Source organism: Danaus plexippus, chromosome 7 (assembly GCF_018135715.1).
Source record: "Danaus plexippus chromosome 7, MEX_DaPlex, whole genome shotgun sequence".
Classification (NCBI taxonomy): domain Eukaryota; kingdom Metazoa; phylum Arthropoda; class Insecta; order Lepidoptera; family Nymphalidae; genus Danaus; species Danaus plexippus.
In genome coordinates this window covers 6,714,192-6,741,950 of record NC_083541.1, presented here as the reverse complement: position 1 = coordinate 6,741,950, position 27,759 = coordinate 6,714,192, and the positions used below count along the sequence as shown (strand labels likewise).

At 28.2% G+C, this 27,759-nt stretch overlaps 1 protein-coding gene across 1 annotated transcript; it reads right to left on the bottom strand.

The window, feature by feature from the left end:
* Window positions 1-4,528: 4,528 nt before the first annotated feature.
* LOC116770863 (odorant receptor 4-like) lies at window positions 4,529-26,726 on the bottom strand. The gene is made up of 14 exons (XM_061521015.1): window positions 26,635-26,726; window positions 19,365-19,531; window positions 11,386-11,541; window positions 11,105-11,293; window positions 10,689-10,911; window positions 10,500-10,596; window positions 10,317-10,421; window positions 10,163-10,251; window positions 9,842-9,908; window positions 9,675-9,722; window positions 6,264-6,368; window positions 6,088-6,176; window positions 5,454-5,520; window positions 4,529-4,591 (listed from the first exon to the last, which is right to left on the bottom strand). The coding sequence occupies exons 1-14, from the start codon at window positions 26,724-26,726 to the stop codon at window positions 4,529-4,531; spliced, it is 1,557 nt and encodes a 518-aa protein (XP_061376999.1).
* Between the last annotated feature and the right edge of the window lie 1,033 nt (window positions 26,727-27,759).

Below are 27,759 nucleotides of genomic sequence, written 5' to 3'. Positions count from 1 at the left end.
TTTTAATTAAGATAAAAATATACTTCCCTATTTGGTGAATTCCAACGGGTATGCTATATTAAATGTGTACTCTTTAATTACCCTACTCTTTCTCTCTTTTCAAATAATGCGACAAATTTTCAGAATTAATGTTAATATAAATAAAAACCGTTAATCATATTTCCTAAGTAAATTGACTCTCGTCGTTTCACCATCTGAACATACAGTCTTTGATCAAAGTTTTGTTACATTTCGCTATAAACTTATAAAAAAAATTTAGTTAAGTTTTTCGATCGCAAGGCATTTCATATATAAATTTCATATTTTGTGAGAATCCATTTGGGTTTATAGGGTATGAGATTAAACTTCGGAACAAGTTGAATTCGCAAGTCTCTGAAATTGCTTATTCGCATAACTTTTATATATTTAAACTTTGTTAGCGATATCAACATTTAGGAAAAGAATTTCACGAATCGTTTGCAATTGAATTATATTTAACTCATTGGCTTTGCTTCAATAATTTCCCTTGACTCTTAGGAGATATCAATAAAATACAACAAAACCTCAAAAAAAAAAACAACTGTATATATTTGAATTAAACTAATATATTTCGGATATATTACGCGAATTTTATTATTTTAAACCGTGATCACGGTTACTTTTCAGCAACCGTGAAAGTGAACGTCGGGATAATGTAGTTTTGAAATAATAAAATTGGCGTAGTATATCCGAAATATATTAGTTGCATTTAAATGAATAAAACTCGCGAAAGTATTACATCTCACAACTGTATATAGTAAATGCTAAAGTATTGTATTTTATTTTATATATTAGGGTGCTACAAGAACATAGTTAGTATTTCTAAAGAATTATTTTCATATTTTTTACGATCGCAAAAAAACTTGTAATAAAAGTGTATGGAACATCGGTGAGGCAAAACCGTTGTATTGATTAAGCGTCATATAGTGAATGTCTTTGCTGACTTTACGTAATTAACACATTTTTCTTTATTAAAATTATTATATGTCTTAATAAGTTTTTCATGTTTACTCTAGACTTAGTTGGGTAAGTGGCCCTTACTGAAAAAATTTTTTTTGAAAGTAATTTAAAAATTTACGTTTGTAAACAACTTATGCCTTTAAAAGAAGACAAAAATAGAATTCAAATTTAAATTATCTTAAAAAATTATGAAATATTTATTCTCAACAGTTTCAATACAATCCTCATTCACCATATAAATGTAGGACTTATTTATATCCCCATTCTTAGAAAAAAAATCAAAAATATAGCAATTCTTCCCTTCTTATTCTTCTTATTATACCAAAATGTTAAATAATTATGGTTCTTACAAATGTCCTAAATCCGTTTCCATGTTTACAATTTATTAAAATCCCCGCTAAAAAGGGAATTCATGTCAAACGTATGGTACATAACGTTATTGTTCATTCGCCTAAATTTAGTGATATATGTTTGATACACGGCAATCAATTAGTTTGCGTTGGAAAAGGACAAAGAAAATTTTAAAGCTAGAACCAGGCTAAAATTCTATACGCATTTTGTACTTGTTAATTTGTGCTATAATTTACAAATATTTTTTAATGTTACTCATTTCGAGATATGTGTATATATCGGCGTGACATTATGTTATTCTTGTTGAGGTGGTAAAGCCTAGCTGTGTTCAAGTTACTGCAGCTCGAACATGGGTTGGCTGGACCGGGGAAGTACCACTCTTTCACAGAAGATCGCCGTGAAGTTGTCTTTACTGGCTGCGTTTCGTCCCATCAGTGAGAAAGCCGGTTGCCCTTACCTTTTTCCCACCCTTTTCTTTCCTTAACCTTTTCCCTCTCTTTCCCACCTTTTCCTCCGCCTCTTCCCCATTCAAGGTTAGCAACACATCCGCAAAACTATGTTGCGGTTGTCCATGGGTGACGGTACTACCTCCATCAGGCAGGCCCTTTGCTCGGTTGCCCCATTAGAATGAAAAAAAATGTTGGTAGCTTATTTGGCGAACGTTGTTAACCTCGCGTTTATTAAATCTGTACTAGCTCCAGCACAGACCCGATTGGTCTAAATAAGTTTCGATTGCAATGAGCAACATAAATCATTATCAACTACCTGGTTCTAATTTGGATAGGATAGATATATAGACTTTGTCTATATAAAAATTCTTTATGTTAAAATTTTATTTATTACACTTTAATAACCTATATATAATGGTATTACTATAGGAGTCATAATATACCAACAATTATATTAACGTGAGGCAAAACGAAAATAAATTAAAATTTAATCAAGTCACCCTTGTATTTCCAATTTTCATCTTAAAGACAAATTGTCTAACCTGAGCAGAATAACGGCAAGATTTTATATTAGATTTCCTAAATTAATTAACTTCTAGCTACTTTTTTAAAAAATATGTAAATAAATTGATAAAGTTAGGTATATGTAGATGGGAGTAATAGGTTTTTGAATGAAGAAAAGAAGAAGATTTAATACATGCACATCTGAACACACCGATTTACTACATAAATGCCGCGAATTATTACCCTTTCCAAACGAAAGAGTACAATTGAATAAAGTTATTAATATATTTATTATAAACCTAGGCCCATCCTCGAAATATGTATACAGATAACACCAGTTTATGTATCACTTAGCGATGGCTCGATAATCATTTCGCCTGATCTTCAATAAATTTCTCACCCATTCCTGTTACCTCATTTGAAATTATTAATAACAACGTTTCAGTACTGATTGAATTTATTTTTAGACACAATCTAACTTTTTAATATACTTTAGGAAACTTAATAATTGGAATACTTTGGAAAGTCTAGCTGATGGCATTTTTTACGAACCCATAACCTTTTGTGTAATGTGGAAATAACCGACAATGTATAACTTTCTTACTATTACAAGAATTACTTATCTAAAATCGATCTGTCTATCTCTCTACTATAACTTTGTGTGAAACTCACAAAACGAAAATTGTTCTTCAGTATAGTGACCGTTTTATAAAAAATACAAAGGAAGACGTCCCTGAGGTACTTTATGGTATGATAATCGCTTGCAAACATCGCATCGTTTTTCAAACATTTTTTGTCCAAATTCCTTATTAGATTTTTTTTTCTAGATTTGTTTATATTTTAACAACATTTTATTAAAATAAAAGAATAAAAATCTTCCGTTGTAGTAGCGTCACTGCTTAGGTGATAAACAAACAAATTAGCACATTTTTAAACATCTTTAAACGTTACAAACGCATAGAAGTAAAAATTCAAGTCGAAGTCGATTAAAGGGTTTGAGCTGTTACTATCTCATTAAGTCTTTTTTTTCACCTTAAAATTATTAAACCAAATTTTTCTAGCTAAGGAGAAAAACCTCTATATAATTAACTACTTAAACCAAACACGACATTATTCTAATTAGTTCAGGTTATGTTTATTATAATGAGTAAATAAAAATATACTTTTTAAAATTTTATGCGGCTGTTTTGAAAATTATTAATTTTCTTAATTTATTTATTTTAAATAACAATGGTAAAAGATAACTCTCGAGGGTATTAAAATTTAAGTCCTTTCATCTTATTCCCTGTAATTTCAAAGGGCCCTACAAGTTTTAAGATGTTTCATGAATATCTTACAATCTATAATATTAATATCTTGTTACGAAGTTATAACTCAAATTAAAAGTAATTTCAATGTTCTAATAAGAAATTAAAGTACACTGTAGTACTACTTCTGTGAGCATAATACTTATTGAAAAATGTTTAATGAAAATAGTAGATAGATAGTTCTCTTAAATTAGATTTGTTGTTTTGTGTCTTATTTTATCAAATAAAAAAAATTTCTGAGCTTTGCTTCATCTTACAAGTTTGCATTCGTTTTGTTGTATATTGTATATACATAGTACGTATATCTATAATGTATATTCGGTCATTGTAAATGTTAAATGTAAAAATACACCGTGTGCACAAGAAGAGGGGATGATAGAGATAGACTAGAGCTGGGTGCTTATTAATTTCACATCGTAAGTTAGGAATAATAAAATGAAGTAATAAACTGTAGTAAATCAATTTAACGAATATATAATTTGTAGATAAATAAAGGGAAAGCGTTCATGTTAACAAATTTATGAGATTTTTGGGGTATAATTACTTAACGATATATTTTATTTATATTTCAATAAATGACAAATTTGGGATGATATATATTTTATTTTTACAACATTTGCTAGATGTTTTGTAACTTATTATATATAATGATAACATTTACTAATAAAATTCTAAAAATTATTTTAATTGTTTACTAGTCGAATCTAATTTTGAACAAATACAATACAGCACTAGACATTTAAATGACATTTTAAATAAGTGAAGAGTTTTTTCTTCTAAAAAAAATGTGTATTATCACTTTTGGAGGACTCTACGTTATAAAGTAGTATAAGTTAGAATTACCATGAGATTAGATTGTGACTTTAATATATTTCAATATTTACGTTATATTTGTATTAAATAAATAACCTTTCTAATATGAATTACCATTCTATTCTTCTACGCTTTTTCAGCGTACATGGTCCTCACCAATGAATAATAAGAATACGAGGTGCTTACAATCTGAAATGATAAATTATATATAATTAGAAAAATATCCAATCATCACAATGTAGAGGTACAGATAAAGACTGTATAAGTAGAATATATAATAAGTTATGGAAATGTATAAAATGTTTTGTGTACATCAGCTGTTCTCTTGTTTATGTGTTTTGTTCATAGGACAAAATTTATTTAATTAAATAAAATTTCATTTAATTGACTCAAAGTAGTATTTAAATTCAAAAATTTGGAAACCAAAAAATTTAAGGGATAATTACACACATAATAATGACTAAATTTTCGCGACTACTCATTTAGATAAAACCGATATTTTCAGATGTCTTTCGCATTTTAATAACCAATAACAAGACCAATTAATAATAACTAATAAAAATAATGCGTAATACATATGAAAATACTACTTTTATTAAATAACATACATTCAATACCTGCATCAATTGGTTTGACTTCAACACATTCAACCTGATACCCATTTTTTATTCCTTAAAACTATCTTTGTTTGCTAAAAATGCATGCACAGGTAATGAAAAGTGATTATTAGCGTATTTTTTTTAACAACAAAAGCATTTACGTGTCAGAAAATATGTTATAAATAAAGTAATAAAATACAATCGTAAAATTAATATCACTCTTTTTATTAATGATTAATACTTCCATTATTATAACATTACAAAACTTAAAAATGGAACACTGAATTATCTTGGAGAAAAAACGAAATTTTATTTAATTCACAAAACAGTACACTTTTATATACTATGTTTATTTATATAGACGATTTTTCTATAACTTTATAACATGTAGAGTGTTGTAATGACTTAAGCACTTAAGGTATTCTTAGTGGTGAGATGTAACAAAAATATACCTTCGTAAATGAACTGAGACTAATCCTTGCATAATTTAGTGACATAATACTACAGGGCTTTTGGGATCTGAAAACAAAATTCAACATTTTAACCAACAACTTTGAAACTCTTAGTCATCTCTAAGAGTAAACAGGCTTTTACTGAGATAGTGGGCTTACTATATTAGAATACATCTTTACTTAACATCAGATGGGATTATAGATAAGCACTATAGAGTTCTTATTAAATAATCTATGAGACTATTATTTAAAATATACACATTTTTTTGGGGATTATTTTATTATTTAGGATATTTTTTTATTTCTCATTAAAACAACAATTTTAAATCGTTCTTTATTCGCCTATATGTGTATCCAACACTATTTTTTAACTCATTGTTTTAATATTTTTAAGTAAACTTTAGGTGGCTTTCGATTTATTACGTCATTTTACAGCCCACGGTTACTCAAGTTACTAAAAGGACGTTCTAAAAGGTTCAAATTTCTGTTTCCCAACTATTGTTTATTGAAATAAGTAATTATGCCTTGGTTTAAATAAAAGATATATATACACTTTGAATGTTTAAAGGATCGGATCTTGCTGATTTCTTTCCTCTCGCTAATATTTATTTTAAAATAATTTTATTACAATTACCTTAAGATTGTTAGATAAATACTTTTCTGAAATTGTTGGTTTCCATTGTACCATAAGGTATCGTAGGCTGAATTCATGATACCTGTACTCTAAGAAAATATTTATAATACATTTAAGTTAAATATAACTTTTATTGAACAATAGTTTAAATAAAATCAATTAGATTATCTACTTACCTCTTCTTCGAGTAGGTGCGCATAAAAACAGAGCATGTATATTGGTAACAATATGGCTATGGTGGCTGCCAAACATTTAAGTGATTCTCCAGTATTTTGTGCCATCTATAATGTTCATAATTGTAGTTTATTAGTGCAACTATCAAATAAAATACATGCAAAACAATGCATACTTACGGTAGCCCCAAAACAGAAGAAACAAATTAGTATTGTTACGAAGACGAAGTCGATGCATACAAGTTGATTAAAAATTACGTTAAGGAGTTTGACGAGACTGAAATATAATAAGAGTGAGAAAAATTATACATTAACATACTTATCAGCTTAATCGTCATAAATATAAAAATTCAAATACGTTATAATGTATTAAGAAATAACAAGAGAGGTGAAAAACATTACTTATTTTGTTATGCTTATATACCAAAAACAAACTATTAAAAACTTTAAAACTATACCCCAGCTGCTTACTTTGTCATTTGATTTTGAATACTCACACTGGTACAGAAATAAGGAGAGGAAATTATTTTCTCTATTGACATCTAATTATTATTCGAAAACCTTTTAAAGAAACATTTTTTGCTTTATCGTAAAAAAATCGCAGGAATATTAACAATAAAATAATAGAAACAATAGGTCTTGTTTTTGTTTTAATTATTTTTAAAAATTACCATCCTTACCTTATTAACTTTTGATGGTTATGTATGAATTTTGCTATTCGATGGTTATTTATATTTTTTTCTATATCGGAGTCATCCTTTAGCGATATATTTTTGACTCTATTTTTATGAATCTCAATGCAATTTAGGTCTTCTCTAAGTATAGCGAATGCAATGCTCAATTGTGAACAAAGTGTGATCAGTAGACACTCTGATCCAAGATAGATGTAACCAAAACGAAGAGCTTCAAACAGTTTTATATGTAAGAATTTTAAACAAGGTACTATTTAAATTAGCATCTCTCAAGGTACTATTTAAATTAGCTTAATGCTTGTGACCTTTTTCACAATTTTAAGTTTGGTGGCAAAATCCGGGATAAGTTAGATTATTTTGAATATTTCACCAAGGAATTTTGTATAACAATTCTTTTTAAATACAAGAATAAAAATTTACAAAATCTGAATAACAATTTTTTATTTATATTATTAATAAACATATAAAAACGTAAGCGTTGGCTACAATTTTAATTTATTCAACTCACCTGAATAGCATTGAAAATAATATACTGCCAGATACAAAAACCAATTTTTCGTGAAATCGTAAGGATAACAGTTTCCGAAGGCGAAGTATAATTCAGATTCTTGACCGAGAATAAATTTTTTGAAAAGGACAGTACCGATCGCAGTGAATAAGTTCAGAAAATTTGATATGATGCTTCCCCAATAAAACACTGAAATAAATTAAGTAATAATTTCAAATAATAGGTACATTTTATACACGATTTTGAAAGCAAATGAAATGTTATTAATATTTAAGTGTTAAGTAATAAAATACACAATATTAAATACCCGCGATACAAAGGTGAAAAGCTTTTAAATTAGATTGCCTTTTTTCTATTTGTTTTTCTGTAAGTTTATTTTCGGGTCTCCAGATAGTTCCAAGATTGTGTATCAAGATTTCAATTTCACTTTTTTTTGTTATTATTACAGTACCTTTAATTAAACCTGAAATTTAAACTTCTTGTTAAACATGTCCAAAGATACTTAAAACCGACATAAAATTAAATTATGTTATTAAAAAAAAAGAACTCTGTAACAATTACAATAAAAAAAAATCAACAATATCCAGAAACTTGCATTGAATGAGAATTAAATAAATAGGAATCATCCAAATAATTTTGGAGATTGATTCCTTTTTCGTAAACCAGGATTTTACATACAATGTCTCAAAAATAAAATGTATTAGGGCACATGGTACGATGTACAGATAACGACCATATCTTTTAAATTTTGGTATATTGTGATCAAAATATTTTATGTTGCTGCGATTTAGTAAATCGAAAGCTGTAGCAAACGCATTAATAAACTCTGAGGGGTAGTCTTTTACTTCTTTCATCTTGAAGTTTTATATCTTATACAGCCATTTGTAATATTGGAAATACGATACCTTAATTTTGACTGCTTGCTTATATTACAACGGTTTTAGGGATCTGTGCCCCATTTTTTCAATTGATTATTAGCAAATATACTTTAATTTTAAAATTATAAGGAAATCATTGCGAGACAAAATATGCTTTTCAATCGAATACTACCTCATTATATTCTGATTAACTACTAATATTTTAACTTTCTATAGAAAAAGTATATAACGAGAACCGTAAAAAATATATAAAGTTTCTTGAGTAGGTCAGAGGATATGGAAAGAGTTAATTACAAAGCTTTCACCTGCAAGCATTCTTTGTAATTATTAAATTAGCTGTTGGTTAATTAGTAGCTAACGGAGGAAGTGTTTTTTTTTAAACATAGTGACTGAATTAAAAAAGAAAAAAAAAATAATCGACATCAAACAGTAATTATGAAATGGAAAATTTATTGTACATTTCACTTTTAAAAACAATTTCAAAATAGAGCATGTAAATAATTGATATCTATGTTTTGTGTTACTTTGTGTCTGAGGGCAAACTGATTTGTTCGTTATTTATTTTTTGCATTACAAATTGTTCAAATTGTTTATTATTCGCTAGTGATTAACAAACAATCAGTTATTGAAATTACAAAGAATAATAAAAATTTAAATACCTGTTCTGTGGTTTTAGCTAAACGTTAATTGTTATATCAATTATTGATTTAATCTATGAGACCACCTACTCTGCACTATTATTGCGTATAGAGTCCTGAGTATATCTAACTATCCAAATCTAAATTAAATTAAATATAACTGCTATTTGAATTTTAGGTGAAAAGAGAAGCCAGTAATTCTGGTTTAACAGCTTTTGACAGAAGAGGTAGTTAGGACTTACAGAAATAATTCTCAACCCGAAAAAAATACAAAGACCTGAAATATCTACTATGGGAAGGTTGAGCAAACAGTTTCGGGCTATGATGGCTATTACAATAAAACTCCTGCAAAAAAGCATTAAAGACAAGCCTTCTTTGAGGCTCTTTTTATTTTGATTAATCTTATTATTTTCATTGATTTTTATACCCTTTGCAACTAAATAACAAAACCTGGCTTTACAAATGCAAAAATAGCTAACAATTTTTATATCAATTAAATTTAAAATTAATAATTGCTAAGTTTATTTCCATAAAAAAGAAGATTTATTTCAAAAAAACAATATTTTTTTTAAATATATATTCTTTATTAAACTCATTAAAATTACCTCTACATAAGATGCTCCAGATCGCTGTCCATCCAATCATAGTGATTGATGAACATTTTATAAATTGTTTTATATTGACTGTTATTTGTCAGCGTACATAGTCTTTATGAGGGAGTAATAAGAATACGATTTACTTATAATCTGAAATATTAGTTAAAAAAACCTTGCTTGAGAAAATACTCATTCAATGTATCGAAGACTGTGTTACTTAAAAATGTGAATCATGTATATTTTTTCATCTCAGTATCATGCTGAATTACCTTCGTAAATGAATTAAGACTTATGGGTGCGTAGTTGAGGGACGTAAGACAACATGCCCTTTGAGATCTGGGGATATAAAAATAGTTTTGATATTTGTGATATTATGTTGTGCTATTAAATTCTAATTAATCAATTCCTTTTAATCAAGTTTTCTTATTAATGAATAAAAAATCTTTAGAATTATAGTTAAAACGTTGATAAACATACACTTATCGCAGGTGCTTAATTGTAAATTAAATTATCATTTTTTGAAAAGTTGTTTTTTCATGAATTCATGCAATACAAATTAACATTTAAAATATAAAAATGATTTTACAGACCTCAGAATTAATAAAAAAATATTTTTTTGGAATGTTTTATCTCCCTCGTACCATAATGTCTCATAAGCAGCGTTTGCAATGCCAACACTCTAAAAAAAAGTTGTATAGTGAGATTACTATACCAACTTATTTTTGCTTCATCAGTTTGATATACCTCTTCCTGCAATTGTTCAGCGTAGTAACAAAGTATATAAATAGGACCCATAAGTGCCAGTACCGCACTAAAATTTTTCAAAAATTCTGTAGTCTCCTGAGCAACCTAGGAATATCAAAACTTATAAGTAGTAAACAAGTTCTATTCATTCGTAGAGAAGGGTATTCAAAGAAGTAGCCTTACCGAAGCTCCGAAACAAAAAAAACAAATAAGCACAGTAGCAAAAACAAAATCGGAGCATACTAGTTGGTTGAATATCATATTTAATGTTTTTACAAGACTGAAATAAAAAAATGTAATAATTAAAAAAAAAACCATTTGTTTTCAGCTCAGAACAGAAGCAAGTAAATTTCTCAAAATTAAATTTCTCACCTGATTAATTTTTGGTGATGACTTAAAATTACTTTAATACTCGTTTCAGTAGTTTCAGTTTCAGAGGTAGTAAGTTGTGATTTCTTTTTACTTCCATTTTCGTTTACAACTATTTTACAACGTTTTAAATCTTCTTGTAGTAAAGCGAAATCCGTGCTTAGTTGCGAACAGAGTGTTATCATAAGACATTCAGTACCCAAATACACGTAAATGAATCGTAGCACTAAAAAGGTTAAAACTTTAAAAACTAAAAAGGTTAAAACCTTAAAAAAAATTAAAGTAATTACATAACGAAATAAATTTATGGACAAAATAGAAAAAAAATTAAGTTCTAACAGTACTTCCTTAAAAAAGTATTCGTATCTTCTCAAACTCCATTATAAATTTATTTCTAGTGCAAATATTTTTATACTGACCTGAGAAACATTGAAAAGAATAAACTGAAAGGTACGTGAACCAATTTTTTGTAAAATCGTACGGATAAGCGTTCCCAAATGCGAATTCTAACTCTGGATCCTGTTGCAGAACTAAACGTTTGAATAAAATAGTACAGATTGTAGTAAATAAGTTTTGATAAGATGCAACCATGGAGCCCCAGTAAAATACTGAAAACAGATATCAAAATAAATAGATATAACCTACATATAATATATATTGAAGTAGTTTATTGCTTTGTTTATTATGTGGTATAAATTACCTGTAAGATAAAAGTTGAATTTTTTTAAACGATATTGCTTTTTTTCTATTTGATTTTTTGTGAGCATTTCATCAGTTCTCCAAATAGCTCCGAGACCTTCAACTATACTCTCAATTTCTGTTTTCTTGGTGCAAACTACAGTAGCTTTTATGATACCTACAACATATATTATTATTGTCTAGGTCAGTAATTAAGTATTTAATCTTCTCTTAACAGGTTTCGGTGATGGCAACTTTTTTTGATACATGAAATAACCTTGAACCAGAATTAAATAAACAGGTATCATCCAGGTAATTTCTGATTTTGGTGATTCGCCAGTGAACAGTGAGATGACATACACCGTCTCAAAAAAAAAGTGTATCAATGCGCACGGCACTACATAAAAAAATCTCCAGTATTTCTTGAAACTTGAGTCGTTACTGTCGAAATACGTTATGTTACTGCGATGTAGTAAATCAAATGCCATATTTAAATGTTTCAGAAACTCATAAGGATAACTATTCATGGCTATTTTATCGATGATATATTAAGAAACATTAACGTCTTTTCATTTGCTACTTCAGTTTATATAGTCGCTTTTGGAGATCAGCATTGGCAAATTATAAACGTTTTAAATAAAATTAAATAGTCTAATGACCTTTATTCATTAAAACTGTGACAAAATATTTACAGGTATATATATATACATATTTATACAAATATATTTTTAATATGATGTATTAAATGAAATACGCAACACAATTATATTTCGCAAAAACTAAACTATGAGCCTCATTTCACACACATCAAACCTTTGTGAATATCAAATGAGAAGTAAATTATAACGTTTGTGCTTTGTTAGTAACACATGTGTATTGCAGGTGTTGGAAATTGTATGATTGTTTATTGTCTAACAGTAATACGTTATTACAAAATGATTAGTAATTCTTTATTCCGTTTGTAGAACACAAAAAAACACTTATAACTTATAACTTATTATGTGCGTATTTTTTTCTAAGTTAATAATAATAATAATAATAAATATGAAAAAACCCACCAACGTGATGAGATCTAAGACTTTCGCGAGTTTTATTAATTTAAATGAAACTAATATTTTTCGGATATACTACGCGTGTTTTATTTTTTTGTTAAAACTACATACTCCCGACGTTTCGGTTACTTTACAGCAACCGTAATCATGGGCAGTTTCATTTAAACCAACCAAGAGTTTTATTATCGAAAGTATTAACATAAAATGCATTGTATCGTTTTTAAAGAGATAATACACAAGCCAAATTCTTTACTTTCTATGGCTTCTACGTGTCGATGAACAACAAATACTATTACTTCCATAGTGTGTTGACTTTTGATGTCAAAAAATATGACGATGACTAACAAGGTTATTCTATATAAATAAATTCTAGAAAAGCAAATATCTAATTGTGAAAGTAAAATAACATGTATCACGCTCACGGATCACGGATACTCAAAATTACAATAACAAGAAGATTACTTGCATTTTATTTTATTTTATTTCATATTAAATTAAATGTCCAACACGTATGTTATTGATATCTCTTAGCAGTGTAAAATGTCTTGCACTCTCAACAAAATCTTTTAAATTTAGTAGTAAAAATTCCTGTCTAATAAAAGTATATAATGCATTTATAATTATGGTCTAATCGTCTTAACTATAGAGATTTTTATTCAGCTCCCGCTTTTATTTTCTCTTGTTTTATTTTAACCTCTATTCACCACTCAGCGCAAGTCTCGTTAAATACAATTAAACATTAAAATATACTTTTGACTTAGCTTTCTTACCTAGAAAAGTATCTATTTAAACTCTTAATATTGTCATAAACAAAACACAAAACTACAAGGTGATCTTATAATGGTCGTAATAAAAAAAATAACGCTAGAGTTAGTACATTCATGTATTACATAACAATATACTTAATATTTATAAAATTTAAAATGTATGATCCGGAATATCAATCCATAGTTTAGAGGAAAAGGGAAGCAAGTAACCACGAAAAGGCCCCATAAATTCTCAGATTGTGGGAAAGAAGCTTTTATGAATATATGACTATATCGACATAAATTATCCAGTTTCATAATATTGTCAAAATAATTTCCTGCTGGTGGTTTACATAAATAATTTAGCAAGCCTGATATGTAGCAAAAAAATTATCAAACTGTTTTGTACTGTATTATACTGTTATAAAATAGAAGTTATTATATTATTATTATTTTCAGATATTATTCCTACACCATATCCAAACTTTATACGTCCTTAAATAAATAAATATTCTATAACAAAGAATTTACTACATTATTAAAATGAAAATCTTCATTGAAATGCACAAGCGAGAGTCACAGTGTTGGTTTTATTTCATAATACAATTTAAAAGAGAATATTACATAAAAATTAGACGCAGAGGATGACTTTCGAGAATATTTGATGAGGGTTTCCATTATTTGTAAAACATATTTATTTACCTTTTCTAACCCATCAATCATAAGATCGTCGGGGACTCTTGTTACCAAATGATTTAGGTGCTTATTATTATAAATACAATAAGATAAAGGATCAAAATTTTAAGTTTTCGATTTAAGTTTAACCTATATTTTTTTTTACTTTAATGTAGCGGAAAATTGCTTTGTTTTCTTTGTAAAAGTGAAAATATACAAGTGAAAGACCAGTAAACTAACAACCACAGACATTGATACGTCAAAAACCAATTCTATTTTAGAAAATACATTTAATCACTATAGTATTGGTACTGAACGTTATTACTGGACGATATTTATTTAAATTATATATTTTGAAGAATTTATAATAAATGATTTGCACAATATTAAATACGGTGGTTCAGGAAACAAGATGGTGACTGTAAAATTCTAAATTCAATTATTTTCACCTTAAACGTTAAATCCCTCTACTGCTTTTGATACTAAAGAATTTAAATTGCGTAGATGCTTAACCTCGTCTCGACGTATAAATTCTGAAAATTTCTAGCAACTGGCCCGTAGAAAATTCATTTTTAACATTCAAGTAGTCTTTTATCTTAGAGAATTACAATATACAGAATATGCAATGATTATACTTATAAGGGCTATTTTTACTTCGACGGTGAGTAGCAAAACTATTGTTTAATTTCGTTAAATTTATATCTCTCTAATTTTATGGTTACTGGTCATCTCGTCAATTATGACTCTGTTTATTCTTAAAAGGGAATGTGTTTATTTCCATAATGTCTTTTGTGTGGATGTTCCTATTGTTTTTTCTTCATTTTAAATCGCTAACAAATGTTAAGATGTGTTGTCGTAGTTCTTTATGATTTATGTGTGATTTAAATTACTGAGATAATAATAATATAATATGTAAAATAACATAAAAATGTATTTCTTAGTTTGAACATAAAATATTATATTCTTCATTATAATCAAGAAATAGGGACTCCCTAAGCCGACGCTTCTTATAATTTATTTGCAAAATTATCCTATTTTTTTAATATTACAATTTATACTGAAAGAGATATTTCAACTCACCAGCGTTTTATACTCACGTTATTGCCAAAAAAGAATTCATTTGTGTCAATTATTAGCTTATCTATTCCAAATTTTTTCTTTATAAAATTGCAAAAAGTTTTATACATAACATTTTCATGGATTTTTGTCTTTCATTTGTAATTTAAAAAAAAACTTTATTTTATAATAACAAATTTGGTAATAATATTTGCCTTTTTCACGTTTTATTTCTGTTTATAAACAAGTTCTTGTAAATTATAATGTTAGATAAATTTCAATATTTGAAGTGAAATATTAACTGAAACATATTCATATTACTATTTATTCACTATTAACATATTCACTCAAAATTAATATTTTTATACTCTTGACTTCACGTTAATTTGCTTTGATATCTGCCGATTACTCTCTATGTATAAATATTATCATATATGTAACCATTTTATATAATTAATTGCCCTATAAATGTTACCCGAAATTAACAGAATTTTACGAATATAATCAGATATTTCAATTACATTTTTTGATTATTACTTATATATTCACCTGGTATTATTAAAAACATAGTATTTCTTTTAGTATGAACCAAACTAAGACGTTTTTAATTATAATCCGGACTAGTGCGTCAAAAATTATGAAATTACTGTCGGTAGATGACCAATAACAAGACTAACTGACAGACAATTTTATATCGTCTGCCCGAACCGAACCAAACTGTAATAATAAATAATTATTGAATACAATAATATAGACCTTAATAAGCTTACGAGTACATTAGTGACAGAACTGTTCTGATTTCAGGAGGATCATTAAATTATAATGTTCTTTTGATTCCCATATTTAATATTATTGCAACGTGTTGTTTATTTTTAAATATAGGTATTTTCTAATATATATGAAATCTTTTACAAAAGTATTTTTAAAGTTAAAGACATCATAATAATTAGATGTCTCTGAATATTATCAAATTATTTGCTTTTCAAAACATTTTTTTATAAGTAATTAACTATTTTCGTTTAAAATAATGTTTTAGTGATTAAAATCCTGTTAAAATGATTCACGACCACATCTATTGTAAATAAATTGTTATAGTATTGTTTTTTTGAGCGATTTTTATTAGGAATGCATTACCGAGAAATGTTTAGGATGTTTATATAGACCCTCCAACTGGATAAAAGGAATGGATATCGAACCGTCATAAATCTTGTCTTAAAAAGTACCTACATACTACCGTAAGTCAGAATCAGTAAGAAGTAAGTACCCACCTAATAGTATTTAGTGCAAACGATGTCGATCAACCAACACTACAATTATGATTGCACATTTATCTGTAAATTTTTAAAAATATGACCAACCTGTTTTACAAAATCATTGCAATACTAATAATACAAAATATATGAGTTTTAAATGCTTAAAATAACTTTAAATTGTATCTTATTCGAAAAAGAAATTATCAATTTGTTTGTTTCACTTTTTTTTCCACAATAATTGCTAGAAATTATTTTTATAACTATAAACCAGATTTCTAAAATAAATGTTATCTTAATACTTCATTACATTTAAAATATAAATAAATGTAGATCACAATTTATTGCACTCAAAGGTACTATCAGAAAGTAACAATATCGACACATTTTATTTTACAAGAAAAAAATTAAATTAGATTCTGTCTAAGCATTACTTCACTTGCGCGGTGCTCAAAGTTAAATTATAAATAAGAAGACCATTAAATATAACGAATGAATTAAATTAAACAAAATCTATAAGGTCATTTATTTACTAACATGTGATACCATGATTGACCATAAAAATCATTTGCTATTTATTGTATGTTTTAAACTATGTACATTCAAATTTACTCACAAATCAAATTATATACAGGTGTGAGAGAATTAGATTATATAATTCGGGGAACGGTAATGACAACGTAACACAGGAAATCGGAAAATTAGATTTCGAACAATGCTATTACGGAAACACTATCGGCCTTTCACACTCGCGAATAAATCCAAATCTAATAAAGCGTTAGGTGAATCTATTATACAACATTCCGGTTCAACGACTCCATATGTTTGTGAGGCGATACCTATTCTTTGCTCATAGAATTTTAAAACAAATGAACTCATTAATTTTCATAGCTATATGCATAAATCATATCTGTATAATTGATATTAATATTTTTTAAGAAATCTTTACAATCGAATGAAACAAATACAAATAAGGATTGTTGCAGCAGATAAATTAATGATTGTACATATTAAAGCAGAATTTTTAATTGTCTAACACAATTTTTATTCATATTATCTTCGTAAGTGCTGTCTAAAAATCGCAGTGGAAATCGTCTCACAGCCTTCTTTCACAGCCAGTGGCCCCGGTATTTAGCAATATATAAATGAATTTAACGAGTATTTTTATAATACATTCTTGGTTCAGCGACCCTTCCAAAACTATCTCGCCCTCTAGTTTAGGATTCAGGTACGCACGCTACTTACGGTCTTACATAAGTAATATTTTAATATTATTAACACAGTATTATAATGATATTATAGTAACAACTGCAGCTAACGTTACTATAGAATATTATTGTTATAGAAATGTATAATTAATCAAATAACTATATTAAAAATTCATTACTTCAATACGTACCACAGAGCATTTGTATTAAATACATTATGGTAAGCCTATTTCAGCTCGTTTATTTTGTTCTCCCACTAATTAGGAGTATTATTTTACTTTTGAATTAAAAATATAATCTTCAGAATATCTTCTTTTATGTATATTTATAAATGCTGCGGTAACATTGATGTTATTATCTAAATTGTATTTAGTTATTTACAAAATAATTAACATAAACTTATTTAAATATGCTACTATTTATGAAGGATGAGCACACAAGAATTCTTCGTTGCGACGGAGAAACCAAATCAAATATCTTATTATATTCAATACTATAAGAAATCTCATAAAAAAGCTGGAAATTGCTACCTTTACGGTTTAGTGCATCATTTTTCCTTTCATTGCAATAAAATATTTTTTAAGGTAAAACTACACAGCAACAAATTAAAGATTAGTGACCGTGATCATAAATTTAATAAAAGCTACAATTTCTCCAACTGCGAAGTTCTGGTTCACTTCTGTGGAGGAAGTTTAAACTTAAGATTGCGACTATTATAGTAAATTTCCTGAATCGAAAATCAGGTATCTGAAACCAACAACGAATCGCAGATTTGATTTGACATGTTACAAAGTAATTCAATGGTATTTATTATAATGGAATGTCTGAACGTTAAATAATTTTGGCCCTTTCTTTTTATGTTGTTGGATATATTATTATAGTAACACTAAAAGTAAACCTGAAGCATGATTTACGTTCAGGAATTTTGATTTATAAAACTTTGTAAGTTGCTTTGATATAAATTTTATGACTTAAATTGTAAAACGGACAAATAGTTTTATCTGATGAGATATTTCGATTATCATAGGTTTCGTTCTCATTCTTAACAATCGCAAATTAAAAATATGTAATAGTTAATACTTTTGTGATTAATTTGAGTTACATACTGTTACAATGAAATTCATTTTTTTTAATACTCTAATCCTTTAATCTTCGGTTGCTTATTTAAACTAATTGATTTAATCTATGTACACGTATTACGTTTATTTTCACTGGCTTACTTGATTCCATTCCAGACTGCTTAGTATTTATATATAATATTATATTATATATATATATAATATTACTTTTGCGTAACTTAAATCTACATTGTTAGTTTTATTTCAAGAGCCTGCCTTTTTTTCAACTTAAGATAATAAATCCTTTATAGTTCCTATATAGGCCTGCTTTGTGTTTATATATAAATTATTTGTTTACGTATTGCAACATTATGTGTTTCAGGACAGTTAATATTAAGCCGTTAGTTTCGATAATTATATTGAATACTCGTAAAATTTTGTTTATTATCATTACAAACTAAGTAAATTAATAGTTGTCCATTTTAATGATTCTGAGTGTGTGTGGACAACACGTAGCTGCTGTCGTGATGCTTTTGTTCTCAGAGAGAATACATATAAGATATCGACAGTTGTCTGTCTCCACGTAATAGTCTCTTAAGTCTAACCCCGATTATTGGTGTGTAGCTACCGATCCTTCGGGTCAACTGTCTTGTAGTCGAGATTATGTTAATCCTAATAACACATCGCCGCCTACAGGAAGTAAGCCTTGATGGAGTCGATAAAGTCTGTGTTCTATAGCTTAGGGCCATTTTTCCTTCAAAAGGTTCAAAATCTTTGTTTGATATTATACTTGGATAAGAAGATTTATCGTAGCTATTTTTTGAAAGAATATTACCAATTCTAGGATTTTTTGGCTAGTTGCCACGGTTTAATTTCGAGCTCAAAATCCTGTCCCAAGTGTAATCATCCTCCGATCTCTACAAGATTTCATGGCTTGGAACCGCCTTTTGAGATACTTCGAGTCACCACATCCTTCTTGTGAACCTCATACATACCGCGGGTCCCAAGTCCACCTTGCATCTCTTGACCTCCAAGTACGCCGTACAGGTTTCGCACCTGATTGAATCCTATGATTGCTTGAAATACAGCTCTGGGTACCCTCCGCAGCAGTAAATCAAATTGCCTTAAAAAAACAGTGACTACTTTAGAGACCTTCTTAAAAACACCTGGTTCTTGAATGGCAACCAAGGTTCTCGTGTTGATGGCTCAACATCTTTTTAATTACGTTGTTAGTGAAGCCTTACCTGTAAATAACTAAGTTCTAGTATAGGATCTAGTAGTCATTACTCAAGTAACCTACGCCTAAGCACCGTTGAGTCTAGCTAATATTTTGAGCCAGATAACTTTGTAAAATTATTAATCCTTCAGATGTATGAAGCACAGACTCAGTTAATGTCAAACATGAAATATAAGATTATAAAGACCAAAGCGTTTTTTTTTAGGTAACAATGTGTAAATAATAAAATTACTTGAAATTTATTTACTTATTCTATTTTAATATATTTGTAGAACAGTAAATATGTGATGCTAGGTAAAACTAGTAAGCAAAGCGTTTAAAAAAATCTATAATATCGCATATAATATACAATTTATATGAATAAGTAAAAGTACAAAATCTTTTCATTTTGAGTTAAAATTTAAAACCATTCGTTTTTGCAGTTGTCCCAACATAAAAATACATTAATTTTTTACTTGCATCATAAACGTTCTGACCTTAATATTTCTTTTTTCATATTTATTGATGCTCCCTCGAGACCATTCGAAGTGAAAAGTCAAAGCAAAAATATGTATATATTTACGAAGGTTATCCGAAATAAATACACAAGTAATGAGTGTACCAAAAGTATGTCAATTTATTTTGAGCACAACAACATTTTGAGTACTAGAAAATTAAACAAAATCCACCTTAATTAATTGACTTGGGAATAACATAATTTTTTGAGTTTTTAAGCAAATCTCGCCATGTATTTCTTCTACTTATATGCTACGACTATACTAAGAAATTTCTCAATCAGAAAATCACCATTAATGACTCACTATATCAAAGTTATCATTTTCAGATAGCGTTACAGATTCCAGCAACAAAATGAGTTGGGGTTTATTACGTATGGCTATTATGACGTCATATTCTGCCAGTATTGAAATATAATAAAGAGGTCAATTCAATATACTCCACGTAATATAATTTAATTTAAAATGGCTATTAAATTAATATAGATATAGTGATGATAATGTTATGTTTTATTGGGCTTTTATTTTATTCAGATGATGTCTTCAGAGAATTCGTATGATATCTCCCTAGTACGATGATATTGTTATTTACATGTTACTGATAATAATCAACAGACCGTGATCGTTTCTATACTACGGACCGAGCCTAATTGTTCAAGTGTTCGTATACCCAGGAACCAATATTTTAATAAACATGTTACTTTTAATAAAAAAATATTCGATATATTTGTAAATGGAAACGAAGTCTTTCATGTGACTGGTTTCAGCACTCAATGCTTGTGGATAACTCCACTTTATTGGATTAATTAGAGCTTCATATCTGGATTAAAGATAAAAGTAGAATTTCGTTAAGTTAACATTTATTTATTTGGATACATTAATTAATTAAATCTGTAAGCAATCCTCGAATTGGAAACCTATAAGAGCTTTATAATTTCATACTTACTGAAATGATTTTTGTTAATGAGTAATTCTAACACTGATTCATGTATTGTAAAATTAATATGTTTACTATTTAAACTATTTAATTTATGTGACAAAGAGTTGAAAGCACAAAATTAAAAGTTTCCCATTCTTGGTCTGATCCCTAAAAATAAACAATGATAAGCATGACTTGAAATTGCAACTTTTTAGAAACCTACTACTTAAAAGCATGTATGTTTGTTTTACGTTTATCTTTTTATATCCAGCTTAAAAAGTGAAAATAATTACTACCTCCTTGACACCAACTTTCGTTTATATATGTGAGAGTGCGGGGATCCTCGTGGAACCTTGGCCAAGACTCTAGTCCTTTAAAAGGCTTTCGAGTCTGGGCGTTAAGTACCGATGACGATGGACAGGCTTCCATTTTGAAGCAAAGATAGCCTTTACTCAAAATGATACTTGTTTATTGCTAACAAATTCTTACAATGAATGTCAAGAATTGTATAGCGGAGATTCTACCACTGTGGCTCCTAAGAGCGACCAATGTAGAATGAATTCAGTACGATTATGCTTTGACTTTTATATGGTAAATTCTATATTACAATTGTGGGTACTTGGAAAAAACTAATCACCTGATGTATTAATAAAGTTATTAACATCGGTGAAGTGGGTAATTTGAAAACAATTATAATGAACGAATACACGAAAAGGAATATTTTCAATACGAGAAGGCTGTCGGCGCGACATATATTATATTGTTACAATGAATTTATTATTAATATTTGTCACTCTTAGCCTCCCCTCCTGCTAATAGGCTTCATAAGAGTGTAGTAGAGAAAATATAGGAACCACATGGAATTTTTCTAGAATTAATAAAACGTTCCCTCAAAATGTTCTTACTTCTTAAACATGTGTACCCAATGTATAAAGGTCACAAGGTCTGGTTTTATTCGGGTTTCTATTCCCCAGATAAATTCAATGCTCCGTTCTGCTAGTTCCAAGTCGTTCTACAGCTGCACCGAACATTACTGCACAACGTTTGCTGGGGTTCAAATAAAATATTCCCTACATTTAGTGCTACTTTGCACCAAATAACTCAACAGCTGTTTAATTGTGTATTACAAAAACATGATTCTTTCAAATTCAATTTAATATGAACCTTTCGAATATATATAAAAAGTTAACTTGAAATTTATGTCCATATTCTGTATTTTATTAATTAAATTTAAATTGCAATACAAGCATTTCATTATGAAGAGTTTTAATTAGTCTTACGGTAGATCAAAATAAATTAAAAATTTACAACCTTAAAATAAAAAAAAATTTAATGCTCTTTATATTTAGTTATTTTAAAGTTTATGTTATCTTATAACATCATTACAAAATTTTTATCATATAAAAGCAACGAGACTAAAGCACAAATAGGTAAAATTTAATTTAATTTTTTTTCTTTACACGTTAATCTAACGTAATCATATTTTTAAGTTTTTTTAAAACACCTATATTTTATTACTTTAAAATCTTTTTCACCTCATCTTCAAATGATCATGATTTCATATAAAAGTTAATTATAACGGAAATGTATAATAAAATAGAGAAATATGACATATAAGAAAATATATTTGATAAAATTTCTATATGCGAGTTTGGAATACTTTGGGATAAAAACATACATGACTTTAATGAAGGAATCTTGTTTCGTGCAATGACAATTTGTTAAGTGAAACCTAGTACCCATTGATGGTACTGGTAGTTCATAATATACCTAAACCATTAATTAAAAATATAAATGAATTATATAACATTTACCAATACATTCTCATTCAATATTTTGTTTCCTTATAGTGTTTCAATAAATAAATATGTTTCGGATTTACCTACATCTCGTCTGTTCACGATTACAAATAAGGTATTAGGGTAAAATGTCGAATAATAAAATTCCCGGAGTAAAACCGAAAAACATAGTTTTACTTAAATGTGTTCTCAGGAATGTCTTATATATCAGTATCTTTAAAGTATTTATCAGAAACATTTTACCTATAAAATGTATTGTTAAAGGTTTATAATTCATGAAACTTTACATTTCGTCCTTGTGTTTATATAAATATTTAAAAAACCGCGTACTGACTAATGACGACTCAATATTTCGCTACTTAATCATTTAAACATAAAGGAGAATAAAGAAAAATATATAAATTGGATTCAAAGAAGTCATCTCCTTACAAGCAAATTTATATTGATCGTGACTGATACTGTCTACTTATATAATATAATGAGGTAGTAATTGTATATACTTTTGTAATCTAAGGCATTTAGTTGACATATTCATTAATAAAATATGATATGTCACAAGTGTACTCTTCAAACTCTACCCTACTAACGCTTGTACTAAAAGCTGAAGAGACTGAGTTTAACTAAGCTGTGATCACTAATAAGCGATATACACGTTTCTCTACGAAGTCCAAAAAAGTGAGATGACATTTCGCAGCTCGAGTCTAAGTGTGACAGCAATATGCCACACACGTCCAATGTTTTTGTTTGGTGCAGACTAAGAAGCTATCGTCCTGTGAAGTGTTGCCTTATTTTTATAAGGTTTTACCCAGCTTTTTTGAGGGTTAAGGTTCGTGTTTTTTTTCTAAATAAAAATATATGTATATAAATATTAATTTAACAGCTTTTTAGTAGTTGTAATGTGTCACTTTATTTTTTCTAAATAAGTTGGCGAAGAAGCAAAAGTATTTCAAAATTAAATTCTTGACTCTTTAGATTTCCAATCTAATGGTTATTTTGTAGACAGACAAAAAAACGATTAAATTCAGTTGGTTTTGAACAACATTAAAATTAAAAAATGTTCTCGCTATTTTGTTGAGCTCTGCCACATTATGTCATTGCTAATTTGTGTTATCGCGTAATATTTTATGATACAGAAATATTTCATTTCCTACTCAAGAAATCCTACCAAACAAAATCAGGTCTGGCATATGACATACTTAATATTTCATGATTTGAGCTTTCTCCCGCTGCCGACTTCCTTCAGTTCAGGCTCATTTAAATTTAATATAAAAGACGATCAATGTTCCAGATGTTCATTTCGCTTACTAGATTTGATAAAATTCGTTCGATAATTCATTAGTCAGCGGTGTAGTTTCTATGAAGTACAGAGAATAACTCTCGATATCGTTTATCCAATACACATATCAGATAACAACACAATTTATATAAAAATATTAACAACCAAGTAGTGACTTTTAGTTGCAATTAATATTACTTTACTTTTTTTATTTCTAAATATTATAAGGCTTTTTAAGTCACAACTCATTCTTATGTAAGCTCACTTAAAATCTTGTTTTAATAATATTTTAAATAATTCTGAATTTATATTGGTCTTAAATTTTACCCGAATGAGTTTCTTATATGCATGATCTAATATTCATATATAAATATTTTGTTTTTAATTTTGTGTCAATAATTGTCAACTCGGTAATGTTTTAAGCATTTTTCTTAAATAGAAGGAAAGCAATCTTCTTTCGTGTTACATTTATCCCTGTCTTTAATAATTCAAAGAAATTTTCGTTCTCGTTCAAGAGTCTTTAAACTGACCTCATTAAACGATCTGACGAGTTTTATTGAAACATCCTAATAAAATTAGATATAAAATGAATCCTTACTCTTTCAGTAGAACTTGAAATAAGTTATATTTTAGTTATTATTTAGCTTATGACTCTGTGGTCTGTATTAAAGTAATTTTAAATATGTCTTTTTGCACTGCTTAGAATACAATATTACGTCATAAGAAGATTATTTTAAAATATTGAGGGATCCTTAACTATTTTGGAAGCGTATCACTGAAACTATTCAACTCAAATCAATTTGAATTTACCAATGTATGAAATACTTGTGGGACTGCTATAGTCGACGGGAGTCCCTTTGAAATCAAAGACTTAATTTCTGACGTCCAATTGAGCTCGTTAATATTGTCTATTATATATATATATATATGTCTCCTATATATATTGCATATAGATATTGTATATATGTCTCCTATGTAATATCTAGGAATGGTTGTTCCTTGATACCATTTAATTTCTTATAAAAATGAGATTGCCTGCAATGATTTCCATGTAGGTCATGTGGAAGCTCTTGTCACAATATTGAAATCATTTGAGACCACTATATCTATTGAATCTGACTAGTGCCATGAAAACTTCGTAGAAGTTAACCCTATTCAAACACAATTTTTTACTCTGTTGACCAAGAAAATTCTTTTTATTGTGATCTTGTTGGTTTTATGGTTTCAGGACACCTTATTAATAATTTCCAAAATACGAGCACTCGATTCTCGGCATCAAAATTGCTAGGTACATTCAGTTTTGCGTTCTGATATGATGACAGCATCTACCTTTCATCATTGGAAGGATCGCTTTTAACCGTGAGTCTATCCTCACACATAAGCCCCTAAATAGTCGTGCAAAACTGCTGTTTCACAGGTGTGTCTTTCTGCGAACGGTCACGCTGTGAGATACACTCTCTGTTTTATTTCATAAAACATTAAATAAAAGAAATCCTTGAATAACTATTTTACGACACTCGCTTTTTTAGTTTTGGTTTCACACATGTAGAGTAAAGCAGGAAGATGTTTTACTTTGTTGTTATTTAAATTGTGTGATGGAGCGGTAATAGAATCGAAAGCCACATTTTATGAGAATCGAGTTGGGATGTTGATATTAAATTTTAATTAATGTATCTAGAGGCTATTTTACTTAACTCGCTTTACATTCATACGACCAGGAACCAAATAATTCATCAATTGCTGCTGTTGTATACGTGACCTGACAAGACTTCAAAAGGTTCATGGAAATATTACTTTAGGGAAAAAATATTATTTTTAAAGATTTTAAGCTCAAAATAATTAATTGATTAAAGAGTTTATGCTTGGAACTTTTACATAACATAAATTGTTTCATATACGGTTTACGATTTCTTATTTTAATCTTCAATTTCCGAATTCTTATATTATTATGAAACTTTTTATTTACAGCAATGATAAAAAAATATCAAAATCCTCCAATATTGTTTTATTTGCTTTTGACGCATACCTCATGATTTTTAAACTGAAACGTAACCTAACATAAAATGGTTTATTCCAAACTATTTTTTTTTTTTTAATTTTGGATTCACTGGGTGTGAATTATTGCACTACGTATAAAAACTAACAACACTACACGTAAAAGCTGAATTCCTTTCGGAATAGCACCGTTTTATTTAAAATAGTTTTAGTAACACAAAAATCTAAAAATATAGACGTTACTTATACTGACTTAAATTATAATATTATCAATTGTTTTATTTTTTACAAATTTCTAAAATACATTTATACAATCAAATAAGATAACTTTTATTTATTCTACATTGAAGAGGCTTAAAATGGTATCATTAAATATTATTATTGCTTTATTGTTCCTAAATTGTTAGATTCGTGTTACTTGGTGGTGAATAAAATAAAAACCACTCAACCGTTCTCAGAAGGTAAATATAATGACATAACTACTTTTGTTTTCCAATGTATTGTACCTTTCTTTGAAATCTCTGTCTATATATTTTTTCAACCCAGCATCCACCTGGCTTAGTGGGGTTGGTTTCGTGATGGTATAAACGCCAACCATTCTTAATTTACTTGATAATTTCCTCTGTGTTAACTTTCACATTGCTAATTCATGACCCAATTATCTTGTTTGGTTTTAGTAGTAAATAATGCTTTATTAGTAATGATTATATTATTTGTGGCCTCAATTGAGATTAAAATCTATCATAATTATTATAGACTACAATAAATTTTAATCGACAGAGATGGAAGCATTAAGCATAATTAGAAGGAACAAAATCTAAGCCCTGACTATTGAGTCAACAAAATCATTACATTACATTATTTTTTGTTTCAAGGAAAAGGATTGACAAATTTATCTTGATGAAATCTTAAGTAGAAGGAATTAGAAATTAGCAAAACCTCCCTTGAAAATCTGTCATGGGGGGTTAAATATCCTATTAAAAATTAATTCATCACTACTTTGTTTCATAAGTACAGTGATAATATCTTCTGTTTATTTATCCATAAACATCTCCATCCGTCTATCGGATCCACACATCAACTGCCTTAATCAGTATGGACTGTGGAGTTAGACATATCCTTGCACGCTTAACATCACTGACACTATTTTTAGATCTTCTCCTTCAATCTCTACCCGACATTTTTGGTATCATGTTCCCCCTTATCTACAGCGCATCTTACACTAAGTTTCTCAGTTGACGCTGTACATTCTAGAACCAGTCCACCTCGACGGAAGTCAGTTTTTAGAAATATGTTTTAACTTACCCACTGGTTTTTACTTTTGATTTATCTTTATTTATGACATTGGTTTGTAATAATTCTTAGGAGTGTATGGTTTTTTTTTGTCCTGAAAAGAAAAGATCTCTTCCTTTTATTACAATGTTTATGTATCTTTTTCTCTTCCTAAATCACGTTAGCTCTATCAACGGGTGAAAACAAAAAGTCTCATTATTTTAGACTTTTAATAACGGCGTAGTGGTTTAATACAAGCGTTTAACATGATATAAAACGAATTCTACTACTTACCTCATTTGAAAACTAATTTAATACCCGCCTAAAGAAACGCGTCTATTCATTTTTTTAAGAAAATA

Excerpts from the sequence above, each read along its gene's own strand:
- LOC116770863 (XM_061521015.1), bottom strand. The coding sequence starts at position 26,726 with ATGGTTGGCGTTTATACCATCACGAAACCAACCCCACTAAGCCAGGTG. Across the intron at positions 19,532-26,634 it reads GACAGAGATTTCAAAGAAAG|GCAATTTGATTTACTGCTGC; the intron begins GTACAATACATT and ends TGTTTTTTTAAG. Across the intron at positions 11,294-11,385 it reads ATTCAACTTTTATCTTACAG|TATTTTACTGGGGCTCCATG; the intron begins GTAATTTATACC and ends ATCTGTTTTCAG.